Source organism: Heteronotia binoei, chromosome 21, assembly GCF_032191835.1.
Source record: "Heteronotia binoei isolate CCM8104 ecotype False Entrance Well chromosome 21, APGP_CSIRO_Hbin_v1, whole genome shotgun sequence".
NCBI classification, from domain to species: domain Eukaryota; kingdom Metazoa; phylum Chordata; class Lepidosauria; order Squamata; family Gekkonidae; genus Heteronotia; species Heteronotia binoei.
This window is the reverse complement of record NC_083243.1, coordinates 47,508,406-47,529,965: the sequence shown is the minus strand read 5'-3', so window position 1 is coordinate 47,529,965 and position 21,560 is coordinate 47,508,406. Positions and strand designations below refer to the sequence as shown.

Here is a 21,560-nt window from a genome sequence, read left to right as displayed (position 1 = left end):
CCATGTATCATGTATCCATGTAATGTATCATGTCTAATGGTTTATAAGAAGAAGATAATACAGGGGAGCAGAATAATATAGTCTGCAGTCCTGTTCCCTTTATTAAGCACCTTCCTGAACCATTCCATTAAAACATGGCCCTGTCACTTTTATAAAAATGCAATTATGATTAACATAGTTTGTGGAATGACAGAAGAGCATCAGCATTCCTGACCTCCTCAGGCAGGATATTCTAAGGTGGGAGCCACAACTGAGAACACCCATGTACTTGATAATGCCCGAATTGTTGATCTTGCCCATTTTCAGGCCAGCCACTGCACAAGGCTCTGCCTAGGTGAGCAAAGTTGTTGTGCCAGAGCACAAAAGGAGAGGCAGCTATGAGGGTCAAAGACCATGAAGGGCTTTATGTATTATAGCCAGCACCTCAAATTCAACTCAGTAACTGATGGGCAGTCGATGGAGTGGCATGCTAGACACTTTCTGCTCATGCAACATTCTATGTCTGATGTGAGTGGAAAATGGCTAGTACCGAGAGAGCATAACAGAAGATCATGCTGCACTACTTTATCTAAGATTTAGAATGATTTTTTTAGAACATGTAGTAAACTAAGAAAAAATGTTGTCAGAGTTCAGCATCAAATGTTCTAGTAGATGTTAATTGGCATCCTGTCTTGAATGAAGGACAAAGCATTGGATTGGATTCAATAATTCCCTTCTGCTGTGTTAGAGGAAAAGTTAGGAGAAATGAACTATTTGACCAGTGGAAGGGAGTGACTGGATCCAACTGCCATCAGTGTGTGGATGACACCCAGCTTTATCTATTGATAGGAGGCCGATCTGGCTGCATCCCGGGAAACCTGGACCTGGCATTGCAAGCTGTAGTGAAATGGCTCAGGTAGAGTCAACTGAAACTGAATCCAGCAAAGACAGAGGTTCTGTGCCTAAGCCACGGTGGTCGGGGAAGGGAGATCCCTTTACCGACCTTTGATGGGGCACCTTTAGTGCCAGTTTCTAGGGTCAAGAGTCTAGGGGTGCTCCTGGAGCCTTCATTAACTATGGAGACACAGGTGGCAGCCACTGCCAAATCCACATTCTATCATCTTATGGTGGATTGGTCCCATATCTAAAATGCGACAACTTGACCAGGGTCAGCCTGCCCACTAGGCAAATTAGGCATTTGCCTACCACGCCGGCAAGGGGGGGCACCAAATTCGGCCCTCCCCCCTGCCTTCCTCTAGGCAAATCCCTATTTGCCTCCCCAGCCTCCTCCTCCCTCTGTCGCTCTCCATTTCAATGCTCGGGAAGGGGCGGTGGAGCGCTGCACTCCCCAGGCTCTTTAAAGGCTGCCCCCCGTGATCCAGGAAGGAAGGGGGGAGGAGGAGACAGTGGCGGTGGCAGCTCTTTCAGGGGCTCACTCGTCCTTCCCACCGCTGCTGCCCCCTCAACCCTGCACTGATCTTGATCACGCCAGAGGGCTGGCATAGGAGCCGTGCATTTTGCCCATTGATCAGCGGGGGGGGGGCTTTAAAGAGCCCGGGGAGTGCAGCACTCCACTGCCTCTTACTGGGCATTGAAATGGGAAGGGAGGAGGAAGCGTTGCGGAGAGGGGGACGGTGTGGCTCTGCAGAAGGGGGGCGGCATGGCGTGGGGGGTAGCAAGGCTACCTGGGGTGCCATGCACCCTAGGGCCAGCCCTAAACTGGGCAACAGTGATCCATGTGATGGTTACCTCAAGAAAAGACTACTGTAATGCCCTCTACATGGGGCTGCCCTTGACCCAAATTCAGAATTTGCAACTGGTGCAAAACGTAGCAGCCAAGTTGTTAATAGAGCTACCTCTATGGGAGCACATTCAACCTGCACTGGAATCGTTTCACTGGTTGCCTGTGGCATTCCAGGTTTGCTTCAAGGTGCTGGTTATGACCTTTGAAGTCCTATATGGCCTGGGACCTGTCTATCTCCTCTGTTGTTAGCCTTTCCCCATATGAGCCTTAGAGAGCACTCCGATCAAGTTCACAAAATCTTCCCATAATCCCTGGGCCAAAAGAAGCTTGGCTGGCCACCACTAGAGCTAGAGCCTTTTTGGTGGTAGCCCCTCCCTAAAAACATCAGGGCCCTGAGGGACTTGCGAAAATTCTGCAGGGCCTGCAAGGCAGAATTGTTTAGGCTGGTATTTAACGTCTAATGAGGAGGCAACCACTATTGCTAAACACAACCTAACAACATCATTAAATTTAGTGCTCAATAACAACAAACCACACCATCTTGGATTCTTGGGAATGAAACTGAAATTGAATGGAATGTTTCTAAATTGTATGAAACTGTATGAGATGTTTTTAATGATTTTACCGTGATTTTATTTTAGCACTATGTTGTTTTAACTGTTGTTAGCCGCCCTAAACCTGTCAGGGGAGGGTGGGATACAAATGTAAGAAATAAATAAATAAATTTTACAAAAATACATTTGATAGCGAGTCTGCCATGCACTAGATTCTACAGCATTATACTGCCAAGAAAAACTGCTTGAAAAACTTGTTGACACTGCCTTCAAGTGCCTTTGAACATGGTTTCAAATTGTGTTTGATCTTGAAGGGAGATAATGCTCACTGAATTAGTGGCATAGTGAATTCAGAGACTAATTCTCAGTAGGTCATTTCAATGCACACACTTTGTTCATGGCATTAGCCCCAGTTCAGCATTAGTAATGTGATGCAGTAGATCAAAAAAGGTGGGGAGCACTGCCACAGGGAACGCAGCCTGCCACTTTTAAAAAGGGCAATTTTGCAAACCTGTACTGAGAAGAGGGGATTTAAAATGGGGGGGACAGTGTTATAAAAAAGAAAGATATTGATACACAACAGAAGGAATAATACTGTTGTAATTGCTTTTAAAGAGATTCATAAGCAATCTCACATCTATGACTGGTATACTTAAGAACACATTCAACATTTTAAAGAATTAAGAATGGATTTGCTTCTAAGCCTTCCGTCCCACAGATCTTTATCTGTTGCAGAACCAGTCCTCTGCTATGGAGTCTGTTTCCTCAGCATTAGGCTTTTTTTGTACTCACTGAAAGACACTGGCCCTGCATGAGCAGAATGGCCTAGAAACAGAGGACTGAAAACAGCACAAAAAAAGGCATTACATAAGAGGAAGTATAGTTTAGGATCCAAGTCTATATTCCCTGCATGGAATGAAAGGTGTGCACATGGATTGTTTCATGAGTGACATCATAACCTCAATAACACTCAAGTAACTGAATAGATTTACTTGATTTGTTCCACAAAACATTGTGTGATGGTAAAGGAGTTCTGTTGTGCATGGAGTAGTTTAATTGCTACAGATGAGCAAACTCAGCCCAAGAAAGTAGTAATATATCAGTTGTAAAAGGTCCTTGGGTTTGAACTTTGGTATCATCAGTTAAAGTACTATACATAGCAGGCATTGAAAAAGACCCCTCTCTGCTTCAGTCCCTGGAGAACTAGACCCATTTATAGCAGACATGCTGAGTCAGACTACTAGAGCATCTCGATATTCAAACACAAGCAGGTCATGATCTGAATTGAATCAGAGACCACGAGGCATACAACGTTAGCCTCTTAACCTTCAAAGTCCATTCTGGTTCCAAAACACTACCTTTTTTTAATTACTCAAAGGATGCAAGAAGATGGTATCAATCAACATAACTCCTTTTTCTCATATGGGGTAGGAGGGAATTAGAACTGTATGCAAACACAGGGTTTGCAATTGTTTGCCCTATAATCCCTACAGTAATATTTCTTCCCTCTTGATATGAAAATAATTATCCTCCTGTGTAGGAAAACTGACACGTGGGTCCTTGCAACTGCACAGTCCTTTGTCTTTGCCTGAACTGATAATATTGCTATTATCTGCAGCTTCAGTTTAAGTTCACTGTTTCGCATACTGAATTTAACAAGTTGTTAATCACACCTTGTCACTAATAATGTTCTAGTTAATGGGAAATCATTTTCTCCTGGTCTTTTCTGTCTAACTGACCTGATACACTGTAGTGTATACACCCAGAAAAATATTGCTATTTACCTAACTTCCTAACACAGCCAATGTCATGGCCTCACTGTCGTTTTCAATTACCTTCTAGTCACAAGATCCAGTCCCTTGGACCCGCAATTGAGGGCTCTGATATAAATTGAGGGCTCTGAATAAACAATGGCACGTTTCAGACATCACATGTAAACCAGGATTTCTTTTAACTACAGTTAGTTTGTGAAACCAGGATTCAGCTCACAGATGATCACTCATATCCTGGTCTGCCTCAACAAATGCTGGCTTCTTTGCCTTCCCTCTATAGCATAGGAAGGTGTCCCCTGAGAGCATATTTAGGCATGTTATTGCCTGGTTTTGATTTCCTGAGGGGTAAGAGACATGGGGAGGGAAGAGAGTGACTCAGTACTAATGATATGTACAGGGATGCTGGAAACAGGACTGGCATTTTTGTTCAGTTTTCACTTTCAGCCAGTCACTGCCACATCTTGCCACTTTGGGGGAGGCTTCTGATTCTATACATAACCACACTCCATTCTGCCTGGCTCTTCTGTTCTTCAGGGCTACATGTGTGCTGGGTAGGCGTTGCTTGTATCCACTGGCAGAGAGGCAAGGAAGATGGGGAGGGGGGGACACTTATGATACAGAGGCAACAGCAGCCAGGCCATGCATCCTGAAGAAGACAGAGGTAAAAATGTGCTATCAGGAGAGGGTAGCACTCACGCACATCCTCCCTGATAGGCTCAAATGAAGGTAATGTTTATTAAAGTATATTTAATAATTGTCACTTTAATATTCCCAAGGTTTTAAAACATATACAACAGAACAGAAAATAGGAATACAAAAGAGAAGCCCCTAAATAAGAAAAGGAAACTAATAAGAATGTGGGTGAATCCTTCTGAGAATGGATCCAGAGCCTGTTGCTTTCTGGAAGATTCTGGGCTGATCTGGAGATATAAAAAGATGTCTCCATTTTAGGAGAGGGAGAAGTTTTTACTTTCTCTTCCCTGCAGTGGAACATCTGAGCATTTTAAAAACTTTCTCCTCATGAGAAAATAGATAAGTAATTCAGAAGTGGATAAGTAATCCTATGTGGGAAAACAAAACAGATGTAGGAGAGTGCTTAGTAAGGACTCAACTAACCCTCACTTACAGGGCTTTTTTTCTGGAAAAAGAGGTGTTGGAACTCTTAAGAGAGAAATTACGGAGAAACACACAGGTGCCACTCATGATCTTTTAAATGGTTTTTGAGAAATTTGCCTCCACAAATTAGTTTTGGAATGCTGCTCCACTGCGTTCCCTCAGAAATAAACCCCTGCTCACCTGGCAGCCACAAACAAGGGTAGAAAAGAAAAGCTTAGAAGGGGGCAAGGAGACTTGTCCACTTCCCAGCAGTTCCACTGCCACAGTCCGTAACACCATTTTGGCCTCAAAAGCTGAATGCACTTGTCCCAAATCAAAAATAGCACCATAATGAACTTTATTTTTGAATATATATGCAAAGGTATAATGCAGTTGCCAGCATGACATGTGCAGTAAGGGCATTTAGATAGGCAATCTGGTTTCACATAGCATAACGATCAAAAGCAGAAGCCAGTCATTACCCAGTCTAAGAAAAAAGAGAGAATAAATCCTCCTACATTATTGGTACATAATGTATGTACCAATAATGTATGTACCAATACATTATTGGTACATAATGTATTGTACCAATAATGGATCATGAAATGGCCATCTAGTCCAGCATCCTGGGCCAACCAACTCTACCTGAGAAGCCCCTACAGAGAGCCTGAAGTGCTTCTCCTGCTGGTTCTCTTCAGCATCTCATATTCAGAGGCACACTGCTTCTCACCAAGCCGCTTTCAGCTATGAGAACTATTACCTTTTGATAGACCTGGCCTCCCTGAATTTACTTCTGAAGAAATTCTAAATTTTTGAAACACTTTTTAAAGAGTCAAAATACAAGTCAGAGTACAACTATGGTTATAGTAATCTTAATTTTGCCAACAACTTTCCAATGATCTGATCACTAAGAACCACTGTCTTATGTGTGTGTGTACGCGTGCACGTACAATTTAAACAGTCATGAGGCCCATACTGTAGCTTCTCTGGAGCTAACTGGGCCATCTCATAGTATACCATGCTTTTATTGGAACTTGGTGAGAGGCTTCCTTGGCAGGATAAGTCAGAACTCTGACTTTCAGTTGGGAATCCACTTTCTCTGATCCCTCCTTTCCTGGAGAAACTACTTACTGTAAGCCTGCTGTGGTGTGGTGAGAAAAGTCTGGTGCAGAGGGCCAGAATACTGGCACCCAGCTAGGCATTTGGCTTGGGCCTCACAACATGTACCTAACCAGGCTGCATGTAGCCCTCAGACTGTATGTGGTGCTCAGACAGGTCTCCTTTCCATCTGCAGACCCATAAGATGTGTCTCTAAAACTTCCCCAAGGATGCCCTGACCCACAGAGGATTTCAGGGGGTACAACAAGCTGCAATAGAGGCCGGGGAGGGGGACAATTCTGCTCCAAGTAGACGGATTTTCCTATGGACCAATAATTTTAGCTCACATCAACATGCGTAATATAGCTTAACAATTTTTAGCAACATTCAGGAAGAAGGAATTGGGCTTTTTTTTGTTTGAGTATAAGGAGCAGGGTCAAGAAATCTGAGAAGCTGATTAGTAATACTTCAAATACTTTGTCTTCCTGCCATACAAAGAGCTAACCAACAATGGTTGGTTGGTTGGAATGAAAAAAAAGAATAGAAACTCACATATATTATTTTTAGGTGCCTCTGTCAACTCACTTGTCACATGTAATGAAAGTCACAAGTAATGAAAGTAATGGAAGCTGTAAAAGGTAAGAAGGACTCCTTTAAGCGGTGGAAAACCAGTCCAAGTGAGATTAGTAAAAGGGAACACAGGCTGTGGCAAATCAAATGCAAGACTGTGATCAGGCAGGCAAAAAGGGACTATGAGGAGCATATTGCAAAAAACATAAAGACCAACAATAAAACTTTCTTCAAATATATTAGAAGTAGGAAACCAGCCAGGGAGGCAGTGGGGCCCTTGGATGACCATGGGGTAAAAGGATTACTGAAGGAGGATAGGGAAATGGCTGAAAAGCTAAATGAATTTTTTGCCTCCGTCTTCACTGTAGAAGACGAGAACTTTTTGCCCGCCCCAGAACCACTAATTTTGGAAGGGGTGTTGAAAGACCTGAGTCAGATTGAGGTGACAAATGAGGAGGTCCTACAACTGATAGACAAATTAAAAACTAATAAGTCACCGGGTCCGGATGGCATACATCCGAGAGTTCTGAAGGAACTCAAAGTTGAACTTGTGGATCTTCTAACAAAAATCTGTAATCTTTCATTGAAATCTGCCTCCATTCCTGAGGACTGGAAGGTAGCAAATGTCACCCCCATCTTTAAAAAAGGTTCCAGAGGAGATCCGGGAAACTACAGGCCAGTCAGTCTGACTTCAATACCGGGAAAGTTGGTAGAAACCATTATCAAGGACAGAATGAGTAGGCACATTGATGAACACGGGTTATTGAGGAAGACTCAGCATGGGTTCTGCAAGGGAAGATCTTGCCTCACTAACCTGTTGCATTTCTTTGAGGGGGTGAACAAACATGTGGACAAAGGAGACCCGATAGATGTTGTTTACCTTGACTTCCAGAAAGCTTTTGATAAAGTTCCTCATCAAAGGCTCCTTAGAAAGCTTGAGAATCATGGAGTAAAAGGACAGGTCCTCTTGTGGATCAAAAACTGGCTGAGTAATAGGAAGCAGAGAGTGAGTATAAATGGGCAGTCTTCGCAGTGGAGGACGGTAAGCAGTGGGGTGCCGCAGGGCTCGGTACTGGGTCCCATGCTTTTTAACTTGTTCATAAATGATTTAGAGTTCGGAGTGAGCAGTGAAGTGGCCAAGTTTGCGGATGACACTAAATTGTTCAGGGTGGTGAGAACCAGAGAGGATTGTGAGGAACTCCAAAGGGATCTGTTGAGGCTGGGTGAGTGGGCGTCAACGTGGCAGATGCGGTTCAATGTGGCCAAGTGCAAAGTAATGCACATTGGGGCTAAGAATCCCAGCTACAAATACAAGTTGATGGGGTGTGAACTGGCAGAGACTGATCAAGAGAGAGATCTTGGGGTCATGATAGATAACTCACTGAAAGTGTCAAGACAGTGTGCGTTTGCAATAAAAAAGGCCAATGCCATGCTGGGAATTATTAGGAAGGGAATTGAAAACAAATCAGCCAGTATCATAATGCCCCTGTATAAATCGATGGTGCGGTCTCATTTGGAGTACTGTGTGCAGTTCTGGTCGCCGCACCTCAAAAAGGATATTATAGCTTTAGAGAAGGTGCAGAGAAGGGCAACTAGAATGATTAAAGGGCTGGAGCACTTTCCCTATGAAGAAAGGTTGAAACGCTTGGGACTCTTTAGCTTGGAGAAACGTCGACTGCGGGGTGACATGATAGAGGTTTACAAGATAATGCATGGAATGGAGAAAGTAGAGAAAGAAGTACTTTTCTCCCTTTCTCACAATACAAGAACTCGTGGGCATTCGATGAAATTGCTGAGCAGACAGGTTAAGACGGATAAAAGGAAGTACTTCTTCACCCAAAGGGTGATTAACATGTGGAATTCACTGCCACAGGAGGTGGTGACGGCCACAAGTATAGCCACCTTCAAGAGGGGTTTAGATAAAAATATGGAGCACAGGTCCATCAGTGGCTATTAGCCACAGTGTATGGAGCACAGGTCCACCAGTGGCTATTAACCACAGTGTATGTGTGTATATAACATTTTTTGCCACTGTGTGACACAGAGTGTTGGACTTGATGGGCCGTTGGCCTGATCCAACATGGCTTCTCTTATGTTCTTATGTTCTTATGTAGGTATAAATACCAATTATATTCTTCACCATTTTGGAAATCTAATTTGATTTAGTTTAGTAGCAAGACGAAGCTTAAGTAAAGTAGCAATATTCCTGCGCAATGTCATTAATCATGATCTGAATAGCTGATAATTATCTTAGGACAAAGTGATCTATACTATCAAAGGCTACTATCAAGCAATGCATCCATTAAGTAATTGATTTATGTAAGTTTATTTTTGTATTAGAAATGCAGTATAAATAGCCATCCTCAAATTAAAGCTAATTTTTAGTACAATCAACACGATATGGTAATTAGGTATTCCACCCTTACAAAACAATGGTTTTAGCTAGTTTCATGGCCTGAAAACCAGAGTGAGAGCTGCAGACAAAATTCTGAATAAATTACCTTCAGAAATTTGTCACTGCAGAAAGATGACAGGTAAGATGGTTAGCAGTAGAATGAACACAATTGTACAGCTTCACTTTATGCAATACAGACTCTATCACTGTATTTGGTTTTGCTATTTATCACTGTATTTGGTTTTGCTGTTTATCAAAAACAGAATAAATGATAGTCTTGCAAGCTCCTTTAATTAGCCAATCCAGTTTCCTGCCCACAGCATTTAGAATGAGTCAGATTCCTGAAAGAATTTTCCATTGTCGAGAAGCTACAGCTGGAGCAGAATGCTGTGTCCCAAATTCTGACTGGGATGGGTCACAGAGACCATATCACTCAATTTACTTCTGGTCCCAATTTAAGATGCTTTAAAGCACTATACAACTTCAGGCCAGCATACTTTGCCTACTCCCATTTGAAACCACCTAACCACTATGGTCATCTTTGGAGGCTCTGTTTCAGATGCCTACAACATCTAAAGCTAGATGGATGGCAATTCCATGGCACCAAAATTATGGAATTCCTTCCCCCGGCAAATTCAACTATCCCCTTCTATCACTGTTTTCTGCCAGTGAGTGAAAACTTACCTGTTTTGTGCAGCATTCCCTCACTGAATCTCCTTGACCCTCTTTCCCATTCATGTGTTTGTTTCTATTGTTTTTAATTGCTCTGCATATATCTATACGTGTTTATAGCTTGCTTTCATTATATTGTTGTTCACACCTTGGGAACCCTAAATTGGGTAGAAAGGTGGCTCAAAAATGTTTTATATAAATAAAATTGATGGGCTCAAGAGGGGATAAAAATAACCAGCAATTTCATGGCTTTCTGTAATTCTACTGCGTGTTAGGCTATTCTAGTGTGGCAGTTTTTCTACTGAAAGGAAAATAATCTAAGGTGCTTGTGCCCCTTTGCATATGACCCAACCCATGCAGATCACTGGCAGCTGAGCTTCACAGAGGTCACTCAAAGGAAGAGGCTCACTAAGGCTAGACTGCCAAGCAAACAGAAACTAGCTACTGCCTCCATTTTGGAATACCACTAACTCACCCTCATTTATGCTTGACCGGCATCACAACCTTCATACTGAAATGTATGGTTTGAGATTTCTATTATGTCCTGGTGGTGATATGGGGCAAAAAGCTAAAGAAATACCTTTAATGCACAAGTCTGAGAAGCAACAAAGGCTTTGATTATCCTAACAACGGAAATTGGAAGGTTATTTCTGTGTCACTTCACCACAAATGGGCCCCTGGGATCCCCTAAAGAAGATGGCTACTTACATCCTGAAGTGGAAAGTAAGGAGCTGGACATAAAGTTTGTGCTCGTTCGCCACTTAGAAGATGCACCGTGTATGGCAGAAATATCAGCTTCGGTTTTCTTATCCTGTGAGAGGGAATGAAAATGCATCCTATGAAACAGCAGCTTTTTATATATGGCCTTTTATCTTTCAGATTAAAAACAGCTTAAAGCCTGGGTTATATAATGTGGAAGAATGACTATAAACTGATACAATCTGTTTCAGTGTTCAGAATGTAAATCTTGTAGTTAGCATTAAATCTGATTTCCTCTCCAGATTCTATGTCCTTGTCAGCACTTCAAATTCTGGGAGAAGTCACCTTCTGCACTTGCTGCTGCAAGTTCTGCAGCTTCTTCTTACAATATGTAGATTAAATGGGAATTATTACTTTCATTTCGTTTATACAGGGATTCTTAAACAGGCAAAGTAGCATCTGGCAACTGATGTTTATTGTGTTTGTTAAAGCACAACATCTACACATCCACAAAGAAAATCAGCTCAGTGCATCTCTTTCAGATTAAATGAACCCCCAATGTGTACTTCTTGTTACCTGAGATATTTAGATTCCACCTTTCCAAGTAAATTGCCAAAGGGGATTTAAAAATCAAATACATGTTCAACACTCTACCTATCCACCCTCAACCTTGGCTTTAAATTTGTTCTTCCAGTTCCAGGGCATAAAGGCTTCTAGTGCAGTGTCCTGAAAAAAATTATGTTAAAGTAACCAGGAAAGGAACAATGCAACAAGGTCAGCACTGAAGATACTCTGGTTTCTGGTTCCTCACCTCCCAAGCTGAAGCCCTTTGCTCTGCATGCTTGTTGATGTGCATCGCAGGCCATGCTGCATGTGTTGGCCCTATGCATGGGTCAAAAGGAACTTTAGTGGTTGTATCATAACTTTACGTTCATGTTAGTCAGACATACCTTAAGATCTTTACCTCCATTCTGTTGAGGGTAAAGTGTTTCCCACTACTGTGCTTGACACTGGAACTGCCAGTGTCTAAGACAGAAGAGGAGGATAAAAAGAGTAATCTGATTGTGAAAGTGGGCTGAAGTGCAGCTTCAGTCCCTCACTCTGATTGTGTGCACATGGAATAGTTTCAGGAAGGTAGCTGTGTTTGGTCTACAGTAGAAGAGCTAGATCTGAGCCTAGTAGTCCCTTAGAGACTAACAAGATATTTGGGTAAGCTTTTGAAGCTCCCTTTGTCAGATGCAAGAAGAAATGGAAATTCCTGTTGTTTCAAAGAAGGGAGTTTGTTTTAAGGGCTCAGAGATCTTCATTCCTACTTGTATATGATGAAGGGAGCTATGACAGCACCCGCCTCACGGTCTTACTGGATCGCTTCTATGTGCTGTTTATGGCTACCCCAGCCCCTCTTTCTCCTCAGTTCTTCCTAATATAACTTTTCTCTCAGGAATATAAAACTCAAGGGGTGGGTATGATATGGATTTCTCTATCTTAGTCTCTTCGGGGTTTTTGCTTTCAGATGGATGTATAGTTCAATTCGTAGGGGACCACAGCAGTTTTGTTAGTTTTCCCAAATTAAATAGGCACCAGAGAACTTTAACGTAAACCACAGATATTTATTGTAACACAAAGACTTAACTGGGGATATGGGTGATATATACACGAGCTATAAAGTATCTCACTGAGTTAACAAGTTGCTCAGTCACTTCAGGCTTTATAATATCTTTCTTTTTCTTAGGTCTCTCAGGTTCACAGTTCCTCTATAATACACTCTCCACCACTAGTATAGGCTGGCTTCTTGGGTATGATGTGCCAAGTCTCTCTAGTCGACTGGAGCCTCTACTCCCAGCCCTTCAGACTCTTAGACCCACATCTGTTCCCTCAACCACCTCTCTAGATCTTAAGAGATGTATATAAGTGTCTGTGACCGTTCAGGTCTTCACGGTGACTCTTCCTTTTAGTCACACACAGCCCCTTGCTTTGTTTACAGAGCTAGCAGTCAGCTTTTCTTCTCTCCTCAGCCACTGTCTCAGCTCTCTCAAAGACCAACTCTCTCAGACTCTGTCAGGCACCAACTCACTCAGACTCTGACAGGCACTAACTGTCTCTCCACAGATTCTGTCAGACACTCACTGCCTCAGCCGTTAGCTGACAATCCCACACTGAGAGTTCCAAGCACTCTGGCCCCCACCCTCAGGTCACCTGATGCAGGCTCTGTGCATCTTCAGTTTTCTGTTTAACCCATACCTTACCATCACAGGAGCCTTTGACTCTAGAAAGCTAAATACCCTGAAAATCTTCTTAGTCTCTAAGTTGTGACTGGTGCTTGCACATGAAATGTGGCTTTATAGACTGATGGAGATCTATGATCTTTGTCATAGGTATTTTGGCCCTAACCACAGCACGGTGCTGACCATGAGAAGTAGTGGTTCGATCATGGAGGCTCTGCATGAAAGCACTTCAACAGTGATATGATGTGCTCCCAGAATGCTCATGTGGAAATGACTGTCAAACTGAACCTGGCTCTCACTTGTAAAGGCTCACACACACAGCTTTTTTTTATTTTAGAACACATTCATTCATTCATTAAATTTATACCCTGCCTACCCCAAAAATGGTCTCAGGGTGGCTTACATCATAAAACCAACAAGATAAAAACAGTAAACAATAATTAAGATCAACAATCACTTAGAAAAAATAACCATGCCTTATGTCAGAAAAAACATACATAAAAGTTTTACACATTTCAGAATTGTATACATTTATGTCAGTGTTTTATACATTTATGTATGGTATACAGAGTACTGTTATGGCTTATGGTCATTTTATTTATGTATATATTTATATTCCAGGAGGATCCCAAAGCAGCTTACAACACTGTTTTCCTCTCCTCCATTTTAGCCTCCCAACAATCCTCTGAGATAAGATAGAATAATTTCCATGGCAGATTGGGGATTTGCACCTAGATCCACAAGATCCTAGTTGGATGCTTTAACCACTATATCATACTAGTTCTTGGTAGCTTTAATCAGCAGTTGAACACTCAACATACTATTAGCTCAGTGTTCACATAGTAACATATTTCATACTGCTTTCTTGTCAGTTCCCATTCCAGCTGCCTTTTGCTTGTAGTCTGTTACATTCTCAACATTAAAAAAAGCCAAACAGTTTTTCTCAGTTACTTACCAATGTGTAGTACCTACAGCATGTATTAATCATGGTAAGTTCAATTACCATGTTCCTTTCAAAGTCTTTAGCATCCCTGATGAACAATGCAGGTTTCAGACTAACAAAAGGCATCTTTCATGCATTATCTGATCACTAATCACTGAGACTGATTGATGTATTGATATATTAGTTGTTTTAATTATGTAAATTATTATTGTATTTTAATTCTTGAATTTTATTGTTAGAATTTTTATGTTGCGAGCCACCCTGAGCCTGCTTTGATGGGGTAGGGCGGGATATAAATCAAATAAAATGAAATGAAATGAAATTATGTTCCTTATGTGATACATGGAAAGTATTTCCTCCTTTTAGGACTAGGCAAATTCATGGAGCATAGGTCTATCAATGCTTAATAACTATGACATCTAAGAGGGAAATCGTGTCTAGAGACAATATACTTTTCAGTATTAGATGCTGGAGACAAGCAACAAGAGATACCTATCTTCATTTAGTTCCAACTTGTGAACTTCTTAGGACTATCTGGTTTGTCACTATTGGAGACAAAATATTTGGACTAAATTAACCTTTAGTCTGTGTAAGGAAATGCCCCTAATTTCCAGAACATTGTAGTCACCCGTCTGGGTGCCAGAGTGCCTGGAGACAGAGCTCTCACACATCTGACAGAAGGATGTAGGTTTGCATACCAGAATGGAAAGGACTTGTGACTACTAACAGCCACACTGCTACAGCAGCGCTCTGTGTTCCGGGAAGAGCGCCAGCAACGCCATCTCTATCTTGGAGCAGAAGAAAAGCGCGCCGTTAGGAGCTATCCAGACCAAGCAGTTTTCAGACATGACCCTAGAATCCACTTTGGGAGGCTAACACCAGCTATTTTCCTGCAGTACCAAGTCTCCAATTCAGCACACGTACGCAACAGATGTGAGCCACTCATGGAACCATCAAGCTTATCCAGCCATGGATCCTGCCAGACCACCCAAGCCTTTGTCCAACGAAACCCAAGACAAAGACTGGTGCCAAGAAGAAGACTAAAGAAGAGGAAGACCATCTTCTGCCAGAGCTAAGTTACTTTGTGTAAACCAGGTGTTACCTAGGCAATGATTTGGCTTTCTATTGTCATCCTTTTAGATAAGTGTAATAGTCTTAAGCATCTCCCCACTCAGTAATCTCTCTCATTCTTCTCCCCAACTGTCATTTTGGAGCCTCACCCTGGTCCATTGCAACCTGAAAGTTCAACCAGGAATCCCTGGACCAAGCTTGTTCATTGGTCAGCCATGGGCACCCAATTAGGGGCCACCAATTAACTTGCTATGGGCTACTGCAGAAGTCCAGCCCTTATGGTCACTGCAGAGCCTCCCCTTTCTCCTCCCTTGTACCTCCCAGACCTTGAGGGTCTAAGGTAGCCTATTTAACCTCTGACCCAACTCCACTCAGGTGTGAATCTAGCAGTACCCTATCTCCGCTGTCTAGATCCATCCCCGATTCTTTGCCAGTTGAGGGTCCCATTTCCCCCGTCCTCTATCATTGCCATTGGAGCCTTCTTGAAGACTACGATTGGTAATTATCACCCTGTTTGTCCTACCCATGTGTTGTCTCTATATCTCTATCTATTTTTCTTAGGACTGTATGAATGATTTTATGAGTATTTTATCTTGTATGTAATCCTATATTTTTCTGGAATAAATTTTAATTGTTTTACTTAATTAGAGTCCCTAATATTTTTAAGCATTAATTTCTGGACGTGGAATCCTGTATACACAGGTAAAAGATCCTGATTAATCCAGGTGCCCACCTGACAATTCCCCATCCTTGTTTTGAGGACATTTTGGCTTACATCTGAGACCCAATAAAGTTATTTTTGATGTTTTATTTGTTTTCCATGAGTACAACTGGCAATCTCTGTAGTCATACAATGTGTGTATGTGTGCGTAATACACCATCAAGTCACAGCTGACTTATGGCAACCCCATATGGTTATCAAAGCAAGAGATATTCAGAGGTGGTTTGCCACTGCCTCTGTACCACAACCTTGGTATTCCATACAAATACTGACAGGGCAGACCCTGCTTAGCTTCCAAGATCTAATGAGATTGGGCTAGCCTAGGCCATTCAAATCAGGGTGTAACAAATAATGTATATCATGTAACAAATAGCAATCACTGAATACAAAAGAGGCTTTAAAGAGAGAACGAGTAAACCTACACTGAAGTCTTCAAGTCTGCGTTTTGAATCTTCCAGATGCTGATGCAAGGAGCCCATGATTTCCTTATATTTAGCATGTCTTTCTCCACTGATTTCTGTCTGATCAGGAGAATTCTGAAAGCACACAGTTCAGCATTAATAAAGCAGTCATTCTGAAAAGTACAGGACAAAACACTCCCCATGGGAGAAGTGGGAAGAAGTTTGACATGAGTAGCTGCCATAGGAATTTCCTGGTTGGGTGCAATTCCTGTGGCATGTTCCTGCACTGAAAGACTTGTGGCTTTCGCTAGTATTGTGAGAGTGACCATCTGACCATGCCACTTCTATGACAGCACCTTGCACCAGGATTATGCTAATTATATGTTAACAATAGCAGCCATTTTGACTCAATGGTTGTGATGAAGCGAGGCCTTACACATTCCGAATGTGACATTCGTTATATTAATCCTTTTTGCTCCCCATGCCCTTCTTGCTTTGGCAAAATTTAAACAAGCCTTTAAGACATGGAATACCCATGTTACTGTTTTAAAGGGGCAGGAGAAATTGCTTTGCACTTCTGTGGATTGAACACAAACTGAGCTCCTTCATGGATGACATTTTAAGCAATAATCAGTCTCATTTAGTGAACTAATTCACATGAGGTGTCAAATTGCTTAAGTATTTTGATGGTTTCAAGCCTTACAACCCATGTCACAGGTGAGACATGGTACTAATTAACAAAAGCTAATTAATAGCATAACAGCATTCCAACACATTTCGCATGCTAAATGTCTGGGATGAATTTTGTACCCTGACACAGGATGATGGATTTACCCAGCATAATAAATACACTTGATATTCAAATAGCTGGCAGTCTTTGCAGGTTTATCAGTAAGTAACCTCAGCTGTGAATCCATGATCACTCAGTGTGTCCTCACTTTGGAAGCAGTGCTTGGGGACTGCAAATGGCATTGTGTCTCAATAAATCAAACAAAATCTACCTCTTTTCAAATATTAGCATAACTAAGAGCTGATGCCACTCTAATAAAAAACAGCTTATCAAAATGTTCCATACAGATCAAAAACTCCCACAAAGAAAAGATATAATCCACAGCTATTTACCTTAATTTTATTAAACTTAAAATTACCATATGGTTATCAGGGGGCTCTATATTATGAGGTGGGATCCAAGCCAGGATGAGAGGACTCTTTTTTATTAGAATAAAAGGATGGAAATAGAAGGGGAACTGATTATACAGCAAACCCATTCATGGTGCCACCACACAATTTTTATGTATAATGGAAAAGAAAGAAGAAGATGGGTTAAATTGTGATTATTTAGATTTTATGACCCCAGCACATAGATTTCTCAGTGTGCAGAAGAATGCAAAGTATTCTAATGAAAGAGATATGGTAAAGTATTCTCACTCCAAAACTTCTAAAATCTTCTAAAAGGCTCAGTTTCTCAGGGACAGACTCTACGTGATCTAAGGCCACTTGAGTACTCTGCAAGACACAAGAAAAAGTTTTAAAAACTGATATTTTAGTCTCAATTGTTCTTTACAGTTATTCATTTTAAAAACCAGTATATGCAAATTCCTGCGCAAGTATGCACACTTATATATAGTAAAATCATGGGAAATGGTGGTTCTCGCAGTAAGACAGCACTAGGCAGGCTGAATGGAGGAGGAGGCACCCTAGGGTGAGGTTAACTGAAGTAGCTGAAGAGAAGAGAAAGGATGACTATGCTGAACCATTAAGAAGTTAGGATTAAGTGGCAATTAAGCTCATCAAATGCAGTTTTCAAGGTCAAACAAAGCTCTGAAATTATAGATTTAGTGAATATTCTCATTTTTTGATGTTCATGTTAAAGCTAGAACACTTGATACAGCCAGATTCTCACCTTTCTTAAAATGAAAATTGTTGGGATGTAGTTTGGGGTTCATTTCGATCCCTTGGCTACTCTATTCTCAGAATTATTTTTCTTTTTTGTCCCTTCACTCTCATGGTCCTCAGACTTCTTCACCCTCACTGTCCTTGGCCTCACCCTGTTTATTTAAAATTATTTCCTGTGAACATCAAAATGCTTTTGTTTATTAGCTTCTGTGACGTCATGACAAATGTCTTATTGTATCATTTATATAATGCAGTCCAAGAAAATTAATGTGAGGACAACAAAGCTGTGGACTATGAGGGCTAAGAAGAAAGAAGAGGGCATGGAGAAGAACTGAACCGAAACAATACATGTGTCAAACACAGGTAGAACAAAAAAATCGCTGGAAAATAAGGTACATTAAGTCAGTAACAAAAATTAATATGAAATGAGGTAACTTTCTTGGCTTAGTCATCTATTCAGTGGAATTATTTATGCAAATAATTCTTGGATTCAAACACAGCAAAACATATTTTTAACTCATCCGCTATTAATATAGCATTCCTACATTAAAATTCTATATTGCTGTATAGTTCTCTCTTTTCTCTGTACCTTGATTTGGATGACCCAGGCTAGTTTGATCTGATCAGATCTCAGACACAAAGCAGGGTCTCCCCTGCTTGGCAGGATCCTCCCCATTATTTGTACCCTCAAGATATTCTAATATGCATTATTCTGAGGCCCACAAAAATAAGACCTAGCTTCATTGTAAGTCCTTTCTGTGTCTTTGCTATAATATAATGAAGCAGATTTTGAGGCATCACTCAATAGCCTTTTGGTTGTCTTTCTATCAGCCTTACATATTACAGTCTTCCAATAGTACAACCATTAACATACGGGACTAAAAGCCTATTAAATCTGTGCCACCTAGAGTGGATGTCCAGAACAGACTCTGTTTTTCTGCTTGTCAGCAATTTCGTCCAATTTTCACTTGAGAAGCCAGTGCATGTTCTTCTCTTGTTCTTACTAGCAATGAATATTAATTAATGAAACTGAATTCTTCAGGACTTTTGAAAATGAACTGACATGTAAACCCATCATGCAGCAGTACAATTTTAGAAGTTTTCATAAAACATTTATTTTAGTTAGATGGTTTCCCTTGGTTTTGTTTACTTTTAGGGTTGGATCGAGAGTGAATTGGCATTTTCTACCATTACCCCTTTCCCGATGCAGATTTCTCATGTCATTCCTCATGGTCCCCTGTCCCCCAGGCTCAGCATGTTGTGGAGGTGAGCATGCAGTGGGGGAGTGAGGCAAGAAAGTTCCACTTTACTGCTGAAAAATCCAATCCATTATAATTAAAGGGCTGTGGTCAATGGTTAATTGTTACTGATTCCTTCTCCCACTGTAAACCTACATATGGTGTCTGATCTTGTACTGGGGTGGGAGATCCCTAGTACACCTAGGGAAGCCTTTTGGGAGCCACAGTAGACTTAAGTGGGAGGAGACAGGAGGGAAAGCTGACAGGGATGGCTTCTCTCCCCATCCATGTTTCCACTCTCTTTTCTCAGTGACTCGATGAGTTGTACCTAACTGTATACATATGCAAAACTGAACTCTGAAGAGGTTGCTGAAGTGGAACCAGAGGTAAGGAAATCTAATAAATAAAAGCTCCTGTCCTTTCAGAAACGTTTATTTTACAATAAAACAAATGGCTGTTTTTAAACTTGCAGCTACTGTTAGGGATTTAAGCAACACAACATAGAATATGAGCCTTTTGGATGTTATTTCACATTTATCTTTCAAAACTGGCACAAGCCACTGTGTTTCCTTTGGTCTGAACATGACGGTAAACTAAACACTGGAGAATCCTGCTAATTCAGCAGCAAAAGCTTCCCCGCCCTTAATGAATGAATATAGATCCTAAATGGTGCAATCAGTTCTTTAGAACAAATCTATGTGCAGCTTGAAACAGAAGGAGCGCTAGAGAAAGACCTAGATGCATAACTGCTCCAAGGTGGATCTTATTATCACTAAAATTGCTGCAACCAATATATAGGCAAACACCTGCACAGAATTAAACAAGAAGGTATTTCAGTAAAGATTCATATCTAGTTTGCTGAAATTGACTGAAACACTAGTAAACAATATTCTGTATGGAAAAAGAATGTGAGCTCCTTGCCATTTTCAAATATAGACCATTGAATTTACTACAGGATGGAACATGAACAGAAGATACTAAGGATGATGCAAATAAAATGTGACAGCAAGCACAAAGGAAAGAAAACATAAACCACAACGCAAAGACCATTTCTGCAGTAACTGTTGCTCTGCCCCTGGGCTGCTGCTTTCCCAGGCTAAAGCAATCAATTCCCCACCAGTCGCTGCATGGGTGCATTTTGATCCGCAGCTCCCTTCAGTTTCCCTTGTGATTTCATGCTCTTGTTTTTTGGAGAGCAAGAAACCACAAGGGATATTGAAGGAAGCCGCAGATCAAAATGTGTCAGTGCAGCAATTGGTGGGGAATAGATCTCCTGAGCCAGGGAAAGCAGAAGCCCGGGGGTGGAACAACTGCTAGTGAGGAATCAGTCGCAATCAACCAAATAAAATGTGAACTCAACAGATAAATCTGATGCTTGTTACTTTCAGAGTATTTTCGCTGATTATCTGTATACTTTTTTGCATGATTATCGAAAACTACACACACAAAACAGAAAAGAAAAAGAACCACCAAAATCTGTAGTTCACCATCTGTTGATGGAACATGCAGCCCTTAGGGGAAAATTTAATGGTTTAAAATCTTTATTTAAAAAAAAAAAACATTTACTTCATTTATAGTTTCTCTTTCTCACTAAGACTCAAGGCAGATTACAAAATCCCGCCCTCCAAAATTAGATCAGACTCAAGAACTTCCAATAACGAATGCAAAAACAACCACCACAAATTTTCTCGGGCAGATAAATGATGTAAGAAAATATGAAATACCCTACTGGATCAGACCTGTGTTCCATTTAGACCAGTATTCTGTTTCACAGAGCGGCCAACCAGGTACCCTGGAGGGCCAACAACAGGCACGTAGTCCAAGGCCTTCCTCTAATGCTGCCTCCTGACATGACATGTTTAGGCATGTTTACTCAGAAGTAAGCCTTGTGGTTTCACTAGAATTCAGTCCCCTGTAAATCGTGTGCAGAGTTGCTGACCTCCCAACCTGGCTTTCTGCATGTTTATGGTCAAGTAAACCCTGTTGATTTCAGTGCCACCGCTTGGAATTTACTCTTCCATGTATTGACTTGGGAGTGGGGTCTGCACATCTTAACTGTACTTACTTTGTGTAAATGGGGGTGTTTTCATTCATCGCTTTTAGGTCTAGCAACCTGCTTTCGTGCCCAGGAGCTGTTTAGTTTGGTTTGGTTTTCTGCCCATGGCTTTTTATATTATCTTACTGAAGGCCTCCTTCTCCTCGCTGCCGCTGTTTGCCTGAAGGAAGCGCTGTCAGAGAAGGGGGAGGCCAGTGGGGTAGGGTGAGGGACTTGCCTAGGGCACCAAAAAGCCTGGCTCCGGCCCTGCCTCCAACAGCTATGGAGGTATCCCTCCAGTGTAGTGGCCAGTTCCTCTGTCACTAGCACTTCCATCTTGAAAAACACTGATCTTGTGCAAGCGGAAGTGCTAGTAACAGTGGAAGCAAGTGCCTCAGCACAGGAAAGCCTCTGCAGTGGTCAGAGAGAAGAATGAGGGCAGAAATGGCATA

The 21,560-nt window shown here is 41.5% G+C and overlaps 1 protein-coding gene across 5 annotated transcripts in view; it reads right to left on the bottom strand.

Moving 5' to 3' along the window:
- Positions 1-21,560, bottom strand: part of CEP128 (centrosomal protein 128) — a 323,574-nt gene that overhangs the window by 9,783 nt on the left and 292,231 nt on the right. For 4 of the 5 annotated variants that reach the window (XM_060261805.1, XM_060261808.1, XM_060261806.1 and 1 more), the window contains 3 exons: positions 17,368-17,445; positions 15,961-16,074; positions 10,588-10,690 (listed from right to left, as the gene is read on the bottom strand). In XM_060261805.1, the coding sequence (XP_060117788.1) occupies positions 10,588-10,690; positions 15,961-16,074; positions 17,368-17,445 (295 nt within the window). The remainder of the gene's footprint in view (positions 1-10,587; positions 10,691-15,960; positions 16,075-17,367; positions 17,446-21,560) is intronic. The other variant, XM_060261807.1, reaches the window with a different exon arrangement.